The sequence below is a fragment of the Varanus komodoensis genome, unplaced genomic scaffold (genome assembly GCF_004798865.1).
Source record: "Varanus komodoensis strain SLA01 unplaced genomic scaffold, ASM479886v1 scaffold38, whole genome shotgun sequence".
NCBI classification, from domain to species: domain Eukaryota; kingdom Metazoa; phylum Chordata; class Lepidosauria; order Squamata; family Varanidae; genus Varanus; species Varanus komodoensis.
The window spans coordinates 8,597,188-8,617,592 of NW_025335909.1; the positions used below are offsets into that span (position 1 = coordinate 8,597,188).

At 57.1% G+C, this 20,405-nt stretch overlaps 1 protein-coding gene across 2 annotated transcripts in view; it reads right to left on the reverse strand.

The window, feature by feature from the left end:
- Positions 1–1,434: 1,434 nt before the first annotated feature.
- Positions 1,435–20,405, reverse strand: part of CORO1C (coronin 1C) — a 51,442-nt gene continuing 32,471 nt past the window's right edge. For both annotated transcript variants that reach the window (XM_044440479.1, XM_044440480.1), the window contains exons 3-11: positions 16,569–16,691; positions 8,969–9,098; positions 8,274–8,455; positions 7,648–7,767; positions 7,130–7,234; positions 6,494–6,639; positions 5,767–5,824; positions 5,426–5,671; positions 1,435–4,839 (exon numbers count right to left, since the gene is read on the reverse strand). In XM_044440479.1, the coding sequence (XP_044296414.1) occupies positions 4,720–4,839; positions 5,426–5,671; positions 5,767–5,824; positions 6,494–6,639; positions 7,130–7,234; positions 7,648–7,767; positions 8,274–8,455; positions 8,969–9,098; positions 16,569–16,691 (1,230 nt within the window). In that variant the 3' untranslated portion in view covers positions 1,435–4,719. The remainder of the gene's footprint in view (positions 4,840–5,425; positions 5,672–5,766; positions 5,825–6,493; positions 6,640–7,129; positions 7,235–7,647; positions 7,768–8,273; positions 8,456–8,968; positions 9,099–16,568; positions 16,692–20,405) is intronic.

Genomic DNA, 20,405 nt, shown 5'->3' on the forward strand with positions numbered 1-20,405 from the left:
CCCCCCGCCCCCGGCCAGGAATCGCTGTGTGGTCATTCACGTGAATGTGGGAAATCAAGAAGTGGGGAAGTTGCTCCATCGAGCCAAGCGAGCGCTGGGTGGCTGAGGGCACAAGAGGCCGCGGTGGCCGGCTGGGTGCTCGGCCCCCTCGCCCCGTGTCCCAGCGACGACCAGCTGGGCTGGCCGTCGGCCATGTGCCCCACCGCGGCCCCACAGGGGAGGGCGGCAGAGCAGACGCAGCCCCTGCCCCAAGGAGGCACCAAGGGCCACGGGGGCTCGTGGCTTGGGCAGAGACTCCCCTGCGGGTCTCTCCCTGGGACCCTCGCCCTGCCCAGAGGCACTCCCACATGTGCGAGGCCGACCCGGAAGAGGCAAGCCTGGCATCTCCTCCGGATCACACCGAGCTCGCGCCGTCCTCACAAGCAAAAGCAAGCAGCTTCAGCTGCAGCCCCGATGTTTGCAGCTCGCATACGGAGCAGAGTGTCCGCTGCCACGTGTGCTGACACAGCGTGGGGTTCTCCTCACAGCCACTCCTCGATGCAGCCCAGCCTCCTCCACCACCCAGGCCCCCAGCGGCTCGCTTGGCACGGGGGCCCCTGCTGCTGAGAGGAGGGCTGCGGCGGCGACAGCCCAACGCCACCCCTGCGGGTCCACCTTCCCGAAGCGCGAGGCTGCTATCCGGACGGTGATGCTGCAGAGACAATGCCTGCCTGCACTCTGGGACTGGGTGCCCCAGTCCAGAGAAGCCCTGCTTGACCCCGTGGCTGCCTGCCTGCCTGCCTGCCCGCCCCACGGCCCTTTCCGATGAGCAGCACCCCCTCCCCAGCCCCAGGGCACCGCTTGCCCGTCCCAAGCAGCGAGGCACCGCGCCCACGTTGGCCACCAACCCTGGGCGAGACCCCACGGGGGACAAGAGCCCAAACACCCCCCATCGCCCCATCCTTTCCCACAGCAGCTGGGACCCGCTGCTTGCCCTCGATCCCACCTGGATGAGCTGAGGGCTGGGAATGAGCGCGGTCCTCCCGAGGCCGCAGGGCTCCATGCACCTCGTTCCCCGAATCAGATCGACAGGCATGAGACCCAGAGCAGACCCTCCCTGGGCAGCGGGGAGATCTTACGGGATGCCTGCCGTAGAGCAAAGGGGCCCAGCTGCCCATGGGGAGCCTCTGGCGGGAGCTGTGCCCTCCTGCCTGCACGGAGGGGCATTGCCCCCGAGAGGGGATGCTGCGCACTTGGGGTGACCCGTGGGGCTCTGGCGCTCCAGCCCCTCACCCCCCCCCCCCCGTTCTCCAGATGCAGCGGTGGGGACAAAAGACGCGTGGCCCTGCACCCTCCCTTCTCCTTCCAAGAGACGGGTGCAGAACGCCCTCCTCCTTCCCACGGGCTCTGCCCAGGCGCTTCCATCAGGAAATAAGAGACCACCACAAAGACGAGGAGGGTTTGGAGGGCTTTTTGGTACTCCGTTTTTGTTTAATCTCTGAAGTTGGAAGCAAAATTTTGGACAGAACACTGTGGTGCTCCCAAAGATCGCACCTCTCAAACACGTTTTGCTGGATGCCATGGAGAGAACGTCACTGCTAGCCAGACGCTGCGGGCACCGACTCCTGCACGGCCCACTTGGGCTTCCCCAGTTTTTTTGAACAGAACACCAGCTACAACTGAGAGGAGATCTTTCCCTTGCTCCTCCGCTCCAAAAAACAAGCACGCATGCCAAGGAAAAGCCAGTGCCACTGCCACGCGGGGAAGGGGAGGGGAGGGAAGCCGGGGCCTAATCGGAACCTGGCGCCTTGGAAGAGCCATGCCTCTCCCCCCCACCCGGCCCCTGCCGACTGGATGCAAAACGGCCCCCGAGAGCGACACAGGCAGACTGGCAAGGTCACCCCCAGGGAGACCAGGACCACACTCCCTGTTTCATCTGACAAGTCCACACCCTCGCTGACCCTCTGGCACGCTCCAGCCCCACCTTCGGGGTCCCGGAGCCTCACACTCCCCTCTCAGACAAAGCGGTCCGCCGCCACCCTGCTGCGATTCCACTTACCACTTGCAGGCGCCCTCATCCTGTCACAGGTGGACGCACTTTTCCTGTCCGCGTCTACCAACACTTCACGAAACTGTCTACATGCACAGCTTCCCACACTGGCGGGCACTATCCTCCCTAGAGCACAAGACGCCTTGCTGAGCAGCTCTGCGCATGCAGTTCAAGCACAGCCCCCCCGAGAAGCCAAACTACTAAAGAGAACGACCCAGGCGCTTTCCCTGGCATTCCCAGGTGAAGTGGTGCGGCCGCCGCCCACGTTCGCATGTGCGAGCATGGGTGCGTTCGCACTATTTGGACCTCTCCTCACCAAGAGCCTTCCCGGCTTGTCCATCACGGTTCCAGACACAAGGTTTTCCTCACATCCCTTGGAAGGCATGTGGGACCCCAGGGTGGGGGGACGGCCCGGCTAGATCCAGAGGCCAAACCAGGGCGAAACTTTAAAATGGAACCAGAACAGGTAACTTAGCGAAGAGCCATTTCACCGAACGCCCTTACAGAAGACCTGGGATGCCTGAGGACAGAGATCCATTATCAGAGCGGCATAACATCTCCTTAAGAAACAGCCTTGTGTGTTTGCCCACAAACAAGGCCTTTCTGGAAGCGTGCGAGGCGCTTTTGGCCTCACTGCGCTCGGCACTGATCTCCCGCCTCCTGTCCTTCCCAGTCTGGATCCGGCCGCAGGGACTGGGCAGGGATGGTGCGTGAGCCCCCCCACAGCTGCTCTCCCCACTGAATGGCACGGCTTCACACGCGGCATGCGCAGAGGTGAAGTGCAGCAGGAGCCGCTGAGCTTTGGGTCCTGGGTCCCGTCTGCCCGTTGCGGGACATGACAGAACAGAGCAGGAAAAAACGTGGAGGGACGCGAGATCCCCCCACCCCGCCCGTGGCGGAGGACCCCTTCCAGGCTCTCTCGCAGGAGAAAGTCGCTGGGGAGCGGGCTTGGACATAAAAGCCAGCTTCCGCAGCAGGATGGGCACAGCGAAGGGCTGGTGAGGCCGGAGACTGGTTTCGTGCAAGCGCTAAAAAGATTCATGGTGCGGGGGGCTGGGGGGCTCCAGCAATTCGGGCCTGGAAGCAGGGGGACGTGTTCAAGAGTTCTGTCTGCCAGAGGCAGGCTGTGACTGCAGTGGAGATCACGGAGCAAGCGGGCAGGTGGCGAGATCCAGGCAAGGCAGCTGGGGACGGGGGGCATCTCTGGCCGGGGCGCCGATCTCTGCCACACTCTCTGCAGCCCCGCGGGCGAGCCCGTGCCTGGCGGCGGCACGCACAGCCAAGCACTCCACCTCTCCCCTGCCCCCAGCACTGGCACCGGGGGAGCTGCAAGGGGGAGCCCCCTCCGTGGCGGGACCGGCGGCCGGAGTCGGGGAGCAGCGGGCGGCTTTTCAGGACGTGCTTTCTAGGCTGCGAGTAGCACTTCGCTGGAGATGGCTGGGGAGTGGGCTGGCGACTCAGGGAGGCAGGAGATCCCGCCCGGGATGCTCCCCGGCGTCCAGGCACGCTCTCCCGAGCCGCTCACAGACCAACTTCCCCTGAACCGTCTCCAGGCCACGGGGCCCCTTGAGACACAAGGAGGGCTTCTCCCCTCCACCACTGCAGTCAAGCGCTGCTCCTGTCGCTCGTACTGGGCATTTCTAAAGCCGCAGAGGAGAGTCTCTGAAAGCCCCAAGGAGATCCTCAGTGGCCGCTCTGAGGAGCCCCGTGGGCCTGGTGCAAGCCCAGCCCTGAGCACAGCGGACGGGGCTGGGCTGGGCCGGTCGCGAGGGCAGCAGGACAGCATTTCAAAGAGCTTCTCGACTGCTTGCGAAGTGTCGTGACTGCCGCCGGCACGGCACGCCCCAAACCCACCTCCGCAAAACCTTATGCCAGGATTAGTGGAACCGGCGTCTGCAGAAAAATGTCGACTCAGAAATCAGTTTTTGACACTGTTAAGATTAAAACAAAGCACAACATCGGGTGGAATAATGGCAACACAGATTTCAATATGCAGCTGTGGGAAAAGCACTCAATCCCTAGGAGGGCAGAAGTGGGTGGGGCTGGGGTGGAGGCAGGAGCTATGGGGCTGAGGGGCTCGGGGCGGGTCTGCAAGAAGTCAGAGAGCTGGAACCCTTTTCAGGTCGGGTCTTTCAGATATGGCAGTGGGTCTCTGCTCCAACTGTTCGGAGACGAAAAGGCATACGCAGAGCTCTTTTGTTCTCTGCATGGCACAAAGACACTGCGAGTGATGCTCCTTTAGGTTAAAAACACAAAATACTGCAAAATGGTAAAAAGGGGGGGTTGGATTTTGGCAACTTTAAAAAAGGTGTATTTAAAAACCATGTAATTTTGGTCCAAAACACCAGGAAGTTCTTGGCTCCTCAGTGGAGAGGTGGAATGATTGGCCTTGAAATCAATTAATAAATGAACGCAAACCGGTTGTAACAGCAGCACTTTGGAATGGCCACACAGTCACTAAAACACCAGGAAGGTTTCTCATTAAAAAGGCTTGGCTTCGATCATCTGCGGTGTCTGCTGGCACTCGTGAACTGAGGAGGAGGCGGCTCCAGCCGCACAGCGAGGCCCGAGGCGGCCACGCGCTGGGCGGGCGAGGAAGGCGGCGATGTCCTCCTCAGCGGCAGTGCCTGGGCGGCTCACAGCTCAGTCCTGCTTCCTTCCTTCCTCCCCCCCCCACGCCCACCCGGCTCTCAGACGGCCATCTTCGCCACCTGCTGTTCTAGCTTGGAAATGCGCTCGTCTTGATGGGCGACTGTGTCTTTTAGAGACTTGAGCTCTTTCAAAATCTCATCCAATTTGGCTTCGTGTTGCTGAAAGAAAGGGGAAGGGGAAGCCATGAGCACAGAGATCCGTGGGGAAGTCAGTCCAGGGCAGGGTGCTGGGGGGCAGGGGAGGCCGCCTATCTCAGGAAGGGGCGGGAGCAGGTGCCACACCCCGGGGCCAGGCGGTGGGTTCGGGCTAGCGCGGCCCCGGCCCCGCCTGCTCCTGCCTTCCCCGTCCCAAAGCCCTGCAGAGGCGGCACCGGCCTGCAGCACACAGGAGCCTCCAGCAAGCGCAGGCAAGGCTCAGACTCGTCCGCCATCACCGGGTCACTTTTGGTGGCGACCCTGTGGAATGAGCCCCGCGCAACCGCCACCCACGCGGCCCCAGGCGCGGAACAGGTGAGGGCTGCGCTGCCAAGCCATTGCAGTCGCCGCCGTGGCCCCTGCGTCACCTGGGAAGGATCCCGTTACTCCAAGGTGGGCTGTTTGTGGGGCCGGTCGGCAGACACAGACGGCACGCCTGATCCCCATGCGAGGAGCTGCTGCAGGCGCCCACATCCAGCCCCCGGCGCAGCGGGAGGACAAGCCTCTCGCAGGCCTGGACCCGAAGCGCAGCGGGCGCAGTTGTACTCACAGAGTTTGCGGTGTCCGCTGCCTTCTTTGGAGCACTAATGAGATCGCCCTTCTTGCTCGCTGCTGGCTTGTTGTCCAATATGTTCTTCCTGACCACCTTGAGGTCCCTGTTTTTGCCCGGAATGTAGCCGTGCTTCAAGGAGATGAGAATGGGGTCGGCGTTCTTCCCCTCGAACCACTCCTCGGCTTCCAGAGCGGCTTCGGGTCCAGCTGTGTCTGGGTACAGGTCGTCTTGGAAAAGGTCAGACTGCAGGGGGCGAGAAGGAAGCGACACCCACATGGCAAGCGTGCCCTGCAGCAGAATTCCCTGCACCGCACGCAACGGCACGCCCGCACGCTCACCTTCCGCGGGACAGTCATGATGATGGGCTCGCACTTCCGCTCATGCAGTTTGAAGAATCTGCAAAGGAAATGGAAACCAGGAAGGGTTTAGGGCACTTAGCTGCAAACTGAGACGCGCTTCGACTCCCCCCACAGCCCTCCCAGGGCAGGCCTCGCAGCTGCTCATTGCAAAAGGGCTTGGGGAGCCACGGAAAGCAAAATGCCCGTCAGAGAAGGCGGCGGCGGTGGCAGGGCGGGGCGGGGGCTTTCCTCCCTGAGGTGCAGCATGGAGAGCAGGGCCTCTGCCGCATTAGCCCTGCAGCCAAGTGGCCCACCCACAAGGAAGAGGCGTCGCTGGACGCAGCCACACGCGGGGGAAAGGCAAGAGCCCGGCCTCACTGGCCAGCCCGTCTGCCTGTGCCGCCCCCTCGTCCTGCAGGCCTTTCGTCACCGCTCAGCCACGGGCCCCTCCAGCCCAGGAGAGCTCCGAAAGCCCTGGCACACCACTGTGCCTAATGCAGCTCCACAGGCTGCTGGCCGGCAGCTGCTCCGCACGCCCCCCCCGCCCCGCGGAGGGATGCCGGGGGCTCAGTCCCGCAGCATCCGGAGAGCCCCAGGCTGCCCACCCCCAGCTCAGGACGAGGCGGAGGAAAGGGCTGCGGCACCCGGGCACGTGCCGGCCGCGCCACGCGCCCAGCGCCGAATCCTCGGCGAGCCGCCAGCGACGGCCCCGCCACCTCCCCGTTACCTGGCGATCTCACACTTGTTGACGTCCAGGCCCCGCTTGGGCATGAAGCCCATCCCTCTCTGCGGCTCCTTGCTGCTGAAGGTGTTGAGGTAGTGCACGTACGGCGACTCATCCGTGATCTCGAAGTAGCGGATGCTGCTGTCCCCCTGCGGGCAACAAGGAGGTGGAGGGAGGCAACCTTGGAGGGGGGCAGGCGCCCCGCGCTCTTGCACCGCCCCCCGCAGCCTGGCCGATCCATGCTCCTCTTTGATCTCTGACGGCTCCCATTTCATCGTCCTAGACGGCTAAGTGTTGGCTTTAACGGCTAGCTACTTGAGTTTTTTTTCCAATAGAAGAGCAAGCTATTTCTGTGTTTGCCCATAATTGTATGCACCCAATTTTGTATAACTATCCTGAGAATTCTGCAAACAATGTTCTGAAACACGCTCAAGAAATGAAGTAATGCTTCTATTCCTCCTCAGTACTCATGACATGATTTGAACCTCAGTTTTCTCAGTTTTCCGGGGCAGAAGGGGCACGTCTGCCAATTCCCTGGAAGCAAGGAAGAGGACCCAGTGGCCACGGCAAGCTCTGTGGGCGGCATTTCCACCCTGGCATAAAACCACCTGAACCAGCAACGCGGCAGCGGCCGCTTACCTTTCCGCACAAGTATATGATGTTGGTGTCGGGGTCGTAGAAGGGCAGCAAAACACCGTTGCTGGTGTCCATTTCGTGGAGGGCAATGGGCTCGTCCATATTTTTCTGCAAAGGAAAAAGCGCGCCTCGTATTTCAAGGAGAGGAGGCTCCACCGCTCTAAAGCCTTCTCTGCTGGAGGAAGGTTTTTCTCTCGACCCAAGCTTACTGAAGGCAGCTTCAAAAGGAATTCACGCAGTCAAAAGCTGAGACTCGGCAAACACCCTGCAAGCAGCAGCTCCTCTTCCGAAATGACCCTCACCTCCCTTAACCTGAGGTGCTCAGGGGCTACTTAGTAAAGAACAAAGCAAATGCAAAATAACAAGAGTTCATTTCCTAAGGAAGCCTCTCGAGAAACATGGGAACTAAACAGGACTGAAGCACACACAGACATTTTTCTGGGGTATTTTGCAGCCTCCGGCTTGCAGCACGGAGCTCCTCCGCAACGGCAAGGGCACTCTGCACACGCCCGAGCACTTACAGGATTCCAGAGTGCAAGCTGCCTTTCGCTCATGCGGCTGAAACCAGTGGTGAAGACATTCCCGTCGGAGAGGAAGATGGCCCTCATGGGCCGCGCTCCTTCATGTGCTTTCTCCTTCTCCTGGCGGGGAACAAAGGGAGTTGGAAATACGTTATCACACGCCAGCGGCTGGGAAACAGACTAGGCGCTTCCCCCGTGGGACCTGCAGAACAAGCCACGAGGCCATTTTCTAAGCTGCAAAACGTTGCGCCTAAGCCTCAGCCGCACGTGCAGACTGAGCCAGTGGCCTGTAGCTCGACCGCTCGTCTCTTACACGCAAGCCGCACGCTCGGCTACAGCGGACAAGCCGTAACGAGAACTGCCCGGGGCCGATGGGAATGGGCAGTAGGGAAACACTGGACTAAGCGTGATGTCATGCAGCTGAGCTTCCTGTGGCGGAAAGAACGAGGGCTCTAAATCTAAAACAAAACGTTGGAAAGCCAGTGCCAGGCCACCACTTTCTGGCAGGCAAAAAATGCGGCTCTTCAGGAGAGAAAAAGGAGGAGTGGAACCTTCCTGGCAAAGGCTTTCAAGAGACGCCAACCGCCAGGACAGCCCACGGATCTTGCGGTGCAGTGTGCACTCACAGCAACGAGCGCCTGCTTTCTGGGGTCGATCACGCGGACCTTCTTGTCCTTCGAGGCCGTGCAGACGAGGCTGCCGCACCAGTTCCAGCTCACGTTGTAGATCATGTCTTGGTGCATGTCGTTCAGGTTGATGAGGGGCTGCCCCGTCCCCACGTTCCAGATGATGATGGCGTTGTCGCACCCTGAAGGAGAGGAAGCCGTCAACAGCCCGGCATGCGTGCAGCAAATATCCAGCCACTGGCACTCTCTGCTTTGCCTCGGACATCAAGAGGCAGCCTGCCCCTTCCCTCTGGACACGCACGTTGCCCCGGCGGAGCTTCAGCACCTCTCCAGCCTTGCCACCCAGAGACAAACGGAGGCGGGAGAGCGCCAAGGAGCCGTCTTCGTCGCCAGTCAGGCCAGGCCGGCTAAGGCCGAGGGGAGTTGCAGCCCGTCAGACGCCCCAGCCTACAAACTGCCCCCCCCCAAAAAGCAATCTGCCCTAGCAGAAATGTCCAAGCGCATCCCGAGATGAACAGACGGGTTCTTACAGTGCTTGCGCTCTGCGATTGTGATGATGCCACTTGCGACGTGTTGCGACGGAGGGAAGGCTTCCGCTTCTGGGTGCTCTGCCTGGAGCTCGAGGTCTGCGAGGAGCACGGACCCAAGCAGGGGACACTCGACCGGCGCCCGCCCCCCCGCGGCCGAGCACTCACCTGCACTCAGAAGCACGTTGCGCGCAGTCGGGTGCCAGGCCACGATGCCCACCCTTTTGGAGTGGCCTTCCAGGACGACCACCGGCTCCGTCAGGGAGAGCGTGAGACCGTTTTCTGGGATCTGCCAAACCTGCAACGATTGGGGGAGAGGGACGCAACACACGGGTTGTGGAGATGCAGTCGGTTTCCCAACAACAGACACATTCCCCGCTCACTCTGATAACCCTGCCTGAACATGTGGCTGGCGTGGGCGATCTGCAACGAAGACAGCCTGGCCGCCCCCGTGCTGCCTGGCTGAGCCACCCCCTGCCCGGCAGCCCTGCTGCACGGCCCCACGTCCTCCGGAGCGATCCAGCAGCAAACAGCTCGGCGGGGGGGGGGGGCGCTGCTCAGGAGACTTTGCTCTGCGCTAAGCGCCAGCGATCCAGCCCTGTGTTCCCTGCAGAACGTCTGAGGGACACGACACAAAGCCAGTGCAAGTGCTCCGAAAGCAGCCCTTCTCAGTTTGCCTGGCCACACCGGGGAAAGACTCCTACTCGGTGCGCTGCGAGCGAACGAGGATTTCTCCGCTACCACATATAAACCTGCACGGGCTTGCTGCTGCTCCAGCCGACCCCCTCCGGCACAGGGTCTGTACACCCTGCAATGGCTCAACCGACCCTGCCACGTGCCACGCGCCCCGCCTTGCTGCCAGGCGATCCGTGCCCGGTGGGAGGCGCCCAACCCCTGGCGGGCCGGCATGCGAGGCAGGTGGGCCGCCTTCCACTTGGGACCACACGGCCGAGCAGCCATGTCAAGGTTTGCTTTGCCAGGCCAAGACGCGGGGCGGCAAAGCCTGGAGGCAGGCGGACGCTTGACGGCAAAGTCTCCTCTGTGTTCTGGGAGGGCAGCAGACGCCCAAGCCGGGGCCAGAGGAAGCCTCGACGCTCCCCATCCCCACCCGCCCCCTCTGCATTTCCTTCCATTCCCAAGTGCCCAGCTGGCCTGCGGTTCACCTCCACCCGCCATGCAGACACAGGCCAGCCTTCTACCAGCTTTATGGTATTCCCAAGGAGAGCCAGGACAGTAAGGAGCGCCTGTGAACCATCGGGATGAGTCATCAGCGGCCAATCATAGTTTCTGAACCGGAGCTGACCTACTGCAGCGGGGTGCGGTGCGGGGGGGGGGGGGGGAGGCCTGACATCTACCAGCAGAGGGCAGCAACGCGCTTCCGTGGGACCCTACTATTGTCTGCTCCTGGAACATCCGCGGCCAGCAAAACGCATCTGCAGGAGCGGCCTGAGGCAGGTTACCTCCCATCCCAATTTCTCTCATCATGAGACGGCAGGGCTGCCTTAGTTGGAGCCCACGCTCAAAGCGGAGCAGGTTGTGTTTGGGAATGCAACTCTAATTCGGTCCCAGCTGAAACAGGCTGAGTTGCAAGGGGCACTGGCTGGATGAGGAGAAGGCCACACGGTTTCCGGAGATTTAGGCAGCTAGAAATCTCACAGCTCCCAAAAACTGGAAATGAAGTAAAACTTCAGCACAGTGTAAGTCTGGGTTTTGTGCCCTACGTGTCTGAATCCTGTGACTGTGTGTATTTCCAGAGGGAAGCCAGATTGGACTGTGGCAGCAAGGAAAGCAAGAGAGAGTCTTTGCAGCACCCTGGAGATCAACACATCTATCCTGGCGTAAGTGTCCACAAGCCACAATTCCGTGGAAACTAAAACAAAAGAAGGTGGGGCAGCAAGATTCAGAGCAGTGCAGAAATGCCACACCTTCAGTTCATTGTGTGGCAAACCACAGAACACTGTCCGCCACATCCAGAACGGGCAGGAGCCCATGGCGGGAACCACCCCTACGCCTGCGCGTCAGGCGGGCCCAGATTCTGCTCAGCATACAGGGGTTTAACCTGGCATACAAAAAATGAAGTAGGAAGGGGCTGTCGGCGGGAGCCGGCATCGATCCTCCCACAGAAGCACAGAGAAGGCGCAGCCGCACCCTAAATGCTTAACGGCAGCCAGTGCGGCCACTGGCACCCGTGACGACCAAGCCAGCGCCACAGGGCGCGCAATCCAACTCCCGCTGCAGAGCCAGAGCCTCGCTCCTCTGCCCCGAGCCGTCCTGCCACCCCCACACTGGAGGATCGGACCTCCGGGCGCCATCCTGGGCCGTCTTGCCATCTGGGAGGCACCCCACCGAGAGCACACCAAGCATGCCCCCCACCGTACACGTCGCGCACAGGAAAAGGGCGCGTGCGTTTGGCAGTGCAGGACTCACCCATGGAGGCAGCCGTGTGGCCTGCCCAGGAGAAACCGCAAGCCTTTAACGCGAACAGGGGGTGTTTAACAGGATGGGAGCGGCTGAGAGGGAGCGCAACACGGGCTTTTCCAGGTAACCGCGGAGCAGGGGGCTCTGCCACACACGCCGGCAATCACGGAGTGGCAGACCACGGGAGAGCCCTCGCGCTGTCCCACGCGGAGAGCAAGGCAGGCCTGGGAAATGTCTGTGCAAAACTGCTGCAGGAGCACTCGAAGGATGGCCCGGAGAGGTGGGGAGTGTGTGTGGCCCAGGGACGCCTTCGTGCCCCTGGGATTCTTGCCCAACAGGCATTTCTGGGCACTGCACTGGAGCAAACTCGGCTGGGCTGAAACGCCTCCGCCACAGAATCCTCTGGCACGAACCCGTGCCGGCTTCAGACTATCGGACTTGAGTGCCAAAGAGCCAACCCGGAGGCAAAGCTGCTGTTCCTCTCTTCCGACATGGATTATCCAGTGCCGGCACGACCTGCTCTGATGGACACACTCCGAGGGTTTGGTCCAGGGAGACTCACAGGTGCGTTCCAGGAGAACAGGTGTTGCTGTTCTGCGCACTGGCAAACCGACACAAAGAACCAACGTTGCCCAACAGGTCTATGCTCACTGGACTCCAGGTGTGCGCGCCAAGACCACACAGGCGAGTCTGCGTGCTTCGCTCACCGGCGCCAGTCGCACACGCATGCGGTCAGCCAAATGGCTCCACATTAAGCAAAGCAAGGGGGCTTGATCAAAACGAAGACCAGTCCTAATGCAATTTGCCTCCATTGCCCGTGCGTTCGCACGAGGGAGAGCCCCGCACCGCCACTCTCAAAGTCTTCTGCCCACAAAAAAAGGGTTCCTCGATTGGAGGAAGACGCAAGCCCCGAGTGTGAGAAATTTCCATAACCCCAAAGACACTCACTTCACGACGCACAGCTCTGCCAGGGGCCTCCACTGTGTTCCAGGTCATGAGTATTCCACATAATCGACCTGAAATGCCGTAAACTGGGTGTCCACATTCCCTCAGAACGTGGGCCACCACAGACCGCTTTTGACCACGGCAAGTGTATCAGTCCATCTCTGCTCTCCCTGGCTGGTGTTCCAACAGAAACCTGGACACAAGCCCAACTGATGTTTGCATTTCAGACTCTGGCCTTGCTGGGAAAACCAATTCCCCGGGGAGCGTAAACAGCACAGTTGCTACTGATGTGGAAACAAAAGCGTAAGCTGCAATATCTGAAAGTAAAACAGGGGGAAAAATCAACAACAGGTGGACAGATGCTGAAGGGGGTAAGAGGCCCTCATGAGGGAGTAGAACCCAATGCATGCAATCTTTGCAGGTAAGCGAAAGAGCAGGCCCCATCAGGAAAAGAAAAGCAAAGGTCCCAGCGCGCTTTCCCGTGAGCCAGCCGATTCACTCCCCTTTTCTTTGCCGAATGAAATCAGGGAGGGAGGATGCGAATTAGGGAGGCTGCAGCTTACATAAAGGGGGTGACCGTGCAAATCTTTTCACTGGCCATGATGGCTGAAAATTGGGGCGGGGCGGGAGTTACAGTGCAGCACATCTGGAAGGCACCCGGCTGGTGATGGCCGACAGAGAGATGCAAGAACGCAGACCCAGAAGCGGCTGCTTCAGCTCAAGAGATCCCTTCAGTTTTTTCCACTCCTTCGTTCCTAAGTCAATGCATCCAAGGAACAGGGAGAAGCACCAACATCTGGCAAAGCAGCCTCTACAAAAGACAAAGACAGCCGCATGGGACAAAGCATTCCAACCATTACTTTCTACAAAGACAAGTTCCAAAATCCAAGAGAAGCCACATCCTCTGATCTTGGAGGCTGGTCCCTAATTCCGACAATGTAGGAAAAGAGCTACAGTTAATTCAATGGCAAAGGAAGCACTCTCTGCGCACATATATATAATGCAGACCTGAGCTATGGCAAGCCCAGTCTCATAACTCAGCCCTGTTTAAAAATTCCTCAGCACTGCTTCCTCCATCTCGCTCCTGGCTTTCAAATAATCTTGAGCGGCCGCATGAAGCTCTGTTCCAGGGTTCTCAACGAGTTTACCAGAGATACACCACCGAACTAGGACTTGGGCATAACAGAGAAGTATTTCCAGTCTCGGGGGAAAGTTGTCCTCCTTTCAACTCCAATGGAATCTCGGACCACAGCTCTCCTTCGCCGCGATGCCCATGCCCCGAGACGGAACGCTAAAGCCTACGTCTTGCCTAAACACCAGCGGTCATCAGGGCAATGCGTCCGCCTGGCGCTTCAAGGGCTTGCCGAGCAGCCCACGGCCGGCCGCGTCACGGACATCCTGGCCAACTCAACCGTTGGCTTTTTGCAGGCCTGGGATGTCCAAGCAAAGCAGCAGTTCACCTTCCCCGAGACTCAGACAGGCTGACTCGGGCTGAAATTAATTCCTCCCGTTTGAGGAGAGCCACTTGGCATCCTCTACAAAACCCTAATACAATCTGATGTTCCTCAGCCAAATAAGACGAAACCTGCAGTACATTACCATCATTCAAAAGGTTCGGAAGAATCCACATTTTTAAGCAGTTCCTCATTTGCTGGCAGGAGAAAATGGCTCTTCAAAGTGAGCATCCGGAGGAGGAGGCCACATGGCAGAACTTTAGAGCAAGCCTCTCCAGAAGCTGAGCACGGAAGGAGCCCAAGGGGTAGGCGCTCACCTCTGCCTCGCAAAAAATAAAATAAAAAGGGCTTTGTGCATTTGTTAAAAACCTGCAGGTCTCCAACTTCAGCCTTCCCTAATATGGGGCTCTCCAGGGGTCTTTGTCTTCAGTGCCCATCAGCCGCAGCCAGCATACCCAATGGTCAGGAATGCTGGGCACTCTAGTCCCCGGTACCTGGAGGGGGAGGCTGCTCTCCTCTATCTGAAAACCACGGAGCACAAACCCTAAAACAAACAGCAGCCCAGCCCATGGCAGAAGGAAAGCAGGCGTCGCCTCGATGAGGGACCTGGACGGGGCCAGAGCAGGATGGAAGAGAGCTGCACCGCCACCCACACACGCAGGGAGGCGCTTGCAAACGAACTGAACAAGCTTCGCCTGGGCAGCAAAACGAACAAAGCCGAGGCCTGGAAAGGCCCCGAGCTATGAACGCCTCAGGGCAGGAGCCACAGCCAGAAGCCCCTGTACCTTCAAGATGGCTCAGCTCTGGGGACAGGCACAACGCCACGGCGCCCCCTGATTCACAGACTACATGAAAATGTGCGTGTTCCACAGGCTGTTTTGCGGTTGCTTAAAACACTGAGCGGCAACTCGAAGGTGGCAACGGAGAGCAGAAGAGCAGCCGTGGGAAGGGGCGGCTTCAGCTTCCCCAGGCTGCATGACTTGCATTTGACAACGTGAACGAGGATGCTTTGGACCCCGTGGCACTCTTGCTGTGCTCCCGCTAAAAGCTGATTAGGGGAATGAACCTCACAGCTGGGCTCAACACATACTTCAGCCCGGAGGGATCAGAAAGGGACCTGTGCTAAATGCTTCAGAGCTGGACGAGGCTCACCGCCTCCTCCTCCCACAGCTCAGAGCGGCTGGCTTGCTCCCATCCTAGCAAACCGGCTCGCAGCTGTCCTGAACAGCAAATTAATCGTCCGCCTCCACACCCAGCCCCACCCTCACCTGCCTGCTTCGAGTGGATTCTTCACTTTATCAAATAAAATCTTAAAAGTGCACTTGAATGGCTCTTTCAGCATCTTCCTTGGCTAAAAATTATATAGCCAAAATCATTTAGCCAATGAAAACTATCAGGCCATTCATCAATTTTTTCATGTTAAAAACTGCTCTTGGAAGGAATTGCACGCTGTGGATTAACTAACCAGCGCAATCCATCACCAACAGGAGGAGCTGCCTTTTCCTGAGGTCGATCCTGAAAAAGAGGGCTGCACAAAATGGGGCAGATGCACTTTCCTAGCCCATGGCTTGGGTCAGGCAAATTATCTGTGCGCGGCCATGGTCACTGCACACCCCTGGCCAGCAACTAGTTTTACGGAGGGATGACCCTGGGGACCCAGCGCTCAAGGAAGTGAGCATGCCACAAAAGCCACTTCCACCAGTGCCGCCCACACTCCTCCTCTCCCTGAACCGGCCAACACGGACACGCACTTACGAGGCCCGTCCCGGGGCTAGACATGGCGTTTCCCGCTTGCACTTCCTGCCTGAGACACTTTTTTCCGAAAGGCATTAGCGCATCAGCTGCCACGACGATTGTACTATGATTCAGCTCTGTGAACCTTCTGTTCAGGAGTCGCCCGTTCCAACACTACACAAGTTTCTCCATGCAGCTTTGATTAAAGGCAAAGACATCCCTCTGTCAAGAAGCTCAAGCAGGGCTCTGCCAAACCCCCTGGTGTTTACGCTCCAGACGGCATTTGTTCCATTTCATGTGCCCTGCTGAATTAGGGCCTCTTAAAGAGGATTCCAGCATCCTTTGGTGCACCAGTTTAGTGGTGAGCTCTAACACCCAAATGCTTTCCTTTTATGAAGCAGAAATACAGAACATTTTTGTTAACATTTCCATGTTTTCCCAAGACTGAGATCATAGGGGATGGTGTGGGATGAGGCCCCATGAGACAGAAAAGAAATCCAAAAGTCGTGATGGATTAAGCAATGCAGCACACAGGAATGAACTCACCCGATCGCACACAGGAGGGCTCTGCGATGCAAAGCACACCAGAATGCCATGTTAAAATGTCTTAGGGACGATGTCCCGTAATACATTTTCGAGGCACACATGGGATTCAAGTCAGACTCACCAAGGCTTATCTGCCATTGGTCGACTCGCACCGCCACCGTGAAAAAGGCAAGCCACGGTCCAAAACCATGTCAGGCTGACGCTGGACGTGTTGTTGAAGTTGGCCGACCACCACGCACCCTTTGATGGTGCGAGCAAAGCAAGCACCAATTCAGCCGAGGGCTCGGCGGCCTGAAGCAACCCGAGGACGCCGCCATTTGGAACCCAGGCAAGACAGCTGCCTTGGAGTCCGTCTCCTACTTCTACAGGTGACGCAAAGGATGCTTTTAAGTCGGGGTGTATTAATTCTGCGAGTTAAGGCAAGGTACACAGCAGAAGGAAGGACGGTCTCGGCATGGCTTTCATTCAGTCTGGAGGCAGGGGAAACCAGACAGCATTTTTACAGTCTGTAGTGAAGTCAAGCTTCCTGCAGATTTAGTATGGAACATGCAGTGATAGCGCACACACACGTTCCTGACTTTGAACACATCTGAAAAAAGCCAAGCCGAAGAGGGATTCCCGGCTTCGCAAGTGAGAAGCGACTTTTGGGGAGGCCTGCGGTGTCGACTCACCATGACCGTGCAGTCTTCGGAGCCGCTGGCGATGACTTGATCGTTGTGGGGACACCAGTCGATGTCAAGTACGGGTCCCGTATGGCCACATACGGTGGGGTAGGACTTGTCAATTCTACCTGTCTGAAGGGGGAGAGAAGAGAGCACTGTAACGCGCAGGACCAAGACACCGCCGGACACGGTCGCGTCTCTGCCCCCTCCCCAGACACACATGGCCTTTGCAATGCGGCAGTGAAGGAGACGTTCGCCCCCGCTGGGAGGTGGCTGGTTCATCAGCACAATCACTGGCGGCCTGGAACGGCAGCCGCTCTCAGCTCCTTGCACAGTGCGGCTTTCCGGGGCTTTAATTCGCTGGAAGCCGCCCGGCGGACTGTCCACCCACCCAGCACAGGGCTGCTTAGGCAAACCAGGAGCGGCTCCCCAGCGCTCCAGCCAGAATAAGTGCTTGCAGCACCTGCTACTGCATGCAGAGCGGGTCCTCCTGATGCTGCCCCCCCCCATTTTCAGTGCCCGCACGGGTGCCGTGCCGAAAACACCTTTCCCCAGTGTTTCCCCAGAGTTAAATTCTAGTTCACTGCACTTGTTTCAGGAAAGTGTGGCTGCACCCTTGGGTGGAACTTCAGGCACGCTCCACATGCCTGCTCTTTTCGGGCACAAGCATCCACGGCCGGGTTTCCAAAGCTCTTCTCCCCCAGTGCTGCCTGGCCCCTGGATCGTGCTTTCTAGTATCATCCTGCTGAGTCCTGGGAGGCCAGCTTTGCCAGCGCCAAGTCCACTGTACAGACCGTTTTAGAAACAATGATAACCGTTTGCTCATGCAGAAGGCTAGACCTCAGGCCCGCCTGTCAAAACCAGGAGAGAGAGAGGCAAGTCTAAAGGGCTCAAAGATGTCGCAACAAGAAGACACAACCCTTGCAGAGTCCAGGGGAAGCTTTTTTAATATTCGTATTTTTTCTTTGATTTTTAAACATCAGCAAAAACCACAAAACCAAACATCAGCAAAAAAAATCACTGAGAATTCAAAACAAGAGCAGAACCACAAGCACATGCAGAGAAAAAGGGAGAAAGCAAAACAAAGCAAAACAAAAGCACAAAACAACAATGAAAGACATACAGCCACACAGTAACGATCAGTGATACACAGAACTGCCCTTGAAAGTATTACTATAAATACATATGTATGCATCTATGCTCACACACACATGCACAAACATTCCCAGTTCCTGTTCCACATCATCACGAGAGGCTGAAGCAGGTTGACCATATGTCAGAACAAGCCTCAGGAGAAAGCTGTCAGTGGGAGGTAGCCGAAGTACATCTTTTCTTCATGGGACACTTGCAGCAGCCGGTTTGGTTCCGCATTCCACACCGGCTCACGGCTCCGTCTTACTCCTGCCTGCCACTTCTCCTAGTCAGCTCAAGTGGAGGAAAGCAGGCACCTCTGGCTTTCCAGGAATCCACACGGGAGCAGGAAGGCAGCCAGCTACGGCTCCCAAGTCTCTGTGGCCCGAGCAATCGCCCAGCCTCCCCTTCCCTCTGGGACTTACTCAGTAAAGCATAACCCAAACAGTTTAGGCAGCACAACAGGGGAAAGAAATTAACCTTGAAGGAATCCAAACCTAGACCAACAGCCCAATGAAGAAAACTGCACGAAGGTCGAGATACAGACAGGGCGGTGACAGATGTGAGAATGCACAGGAAAACGTGGTCCCGAAAAACTGACAGACCAGGATGCTGATCTCCCTTTGATCTGTGCTATGGAAGCCACCAGAGCCACACTGGGGTTCCTTTTGTGACCAAGGCCGTTCTGGTGGGCCACAGGCAGAACAAGAGCATCCACTCAGACATGGGCATTGCGCTCTGTGTGAGGGCGTTCGACTGCAGTGATGCTGACCGACAACAGCCACCCTTCTGACCAACAGGTGCAGGCTCACACACACAGGAAGGGTGAGAGGAAAAGGGCCACCAAGCCTTTCCTGCTAGACTGCTGGATGGGGCCTGACGGGGAGCGTGGCCCCAAAGAGGAGGTGCCACTGAAACTATCCTTGGAAAGCTGAAACTGCAGCTTTGGCTACTGTGCCTGTCAGCCTGCATTCAACTCACCTGGGATGGCAGCACATCACAATTGAGGCAGGGGACAGTCTCGCGCCAGGCCAGAATCAAAATGCAACATCTCAAGTTGCAATGCATCGGGGACACTATCACTCTTATTTAAATCTTTAAAAAGTTTTGAATTAACTAATGGGGTACTCATAACAATGTTGACTCTCTAAAAGGAGAGCACTTGGCCATTTTTAAAAGCAGTTTAAAGCAATGCCTAAGAGCTGAGACCCAATAAATCAACTGCATTCAGCCAACAGTGGACAATCTAGGATTTTGTCTGGGAAGAAAAAATTAGCTGGTACATACATATTAAACTTGCAAAGTTCCCCATATGTATGATCAAGAGAAGGGCTGAACTCCAAGCCTGCAAACAAACAGCTGAGTGCCAGGTCAGCTCATCATGTAACTGACTGAATTATATTATGCTGTCTATTTGGGTTGCACTTCGGTTATCGAGGGTACAGAAATAAAGTAAGTTTAAGCTATCTAAAATGGCTGTTCATTTGCTAAGAAAACGACCATCAAAGATCTCTCTCTTGGTGTCGCTACCTCATTATCCTTTTGTACTGTACAGTAAGAATTAAACAGAACCGCCTGGGCTCTTGCGCTAACTGTCACACAGTTTGGGATGTGCCCAAGAAAGTGCATGTTCCATTTACATATAATAACTACTTACTGCAAACCTGGTAGTCGGTAAACAACTTCTGAATTAAAATGAAGTTTTTCCTGCTTTATTAGCATCCCCAGCCTCAGGCAGAAGCTCTTCGTTTGTCTCAACCAGATTAAAACCTGCACAACTAATCAAGATGGGGCAGACCTGGGAATGAAAGATAAAAAAGGGAAGCCGGCAGGCACGCTGCCCGCCACAAAGGACCCCAAGCACGAGTTGGTGCAGTACAGCAAAATGTCACCCGGCGATGAGTGCGGCTGGGACTCGTGCGTGCCGTGAAGCACTCTCACAGGGAGACCTCACAGTGGGCCAAAACACTAAGAGGCCCAATCGTGCCTCCAGCACGGAGAGCGTCCCACAGAGTCCTTCCCAGCCTGCTCCTCCCGAACCCCACCAGGCTGGCCAGCCTGACCACTGGGAGGGACAGTCTTGCAGGGCACCAAGCTGGTGATGGCCACTCTAAAGGAAAGATGAGGATGATATTATGGGATGGAGGACATAGGGAAAGATATGCCAGCTGGGAACAGACGGCATCCTAACATCTAACCCTGGCTCTGCTGTTCGCTGGAACTAGTGGGAAGTAGCAAAAGGCACATCGCGCAAAGCTGTTCTTGGCTTTTAACTTACAGAGTAGAGCCTATAAACCACATTAAATATATATTAAGTACCTAAAAGCAGCCTGGGCACTTTACAGCGATCAATGAGGAGGTCAATAAACAGTGAAAACAGAAAATCAAAATCTCTAGTACAAAACGGTTACAAAAAGTCAGATGGAGTGACTATTGTGTTTAAAACGATCTTTCACTGTATACTGCAGTGAGACATGGCACAAAATCTGATTTTTAGAGTCAGAGTTGTTTTAGTTCAGAATATGATGTTGATGCGTGGCTTTAAAGAACTCGGTTGTAAACCCTGGGGCAGCACTCTGTCCCCTTGTTAAAAATCCATTAACATTTAGGGACGAGCAATGAACTCCAAATTAGAGGAGGACAGCGCAACAAGAAGTGGATTTATAGCAAATACACGCACACACAATTGGCACAGGTAGGTTAATGGTAAAATGT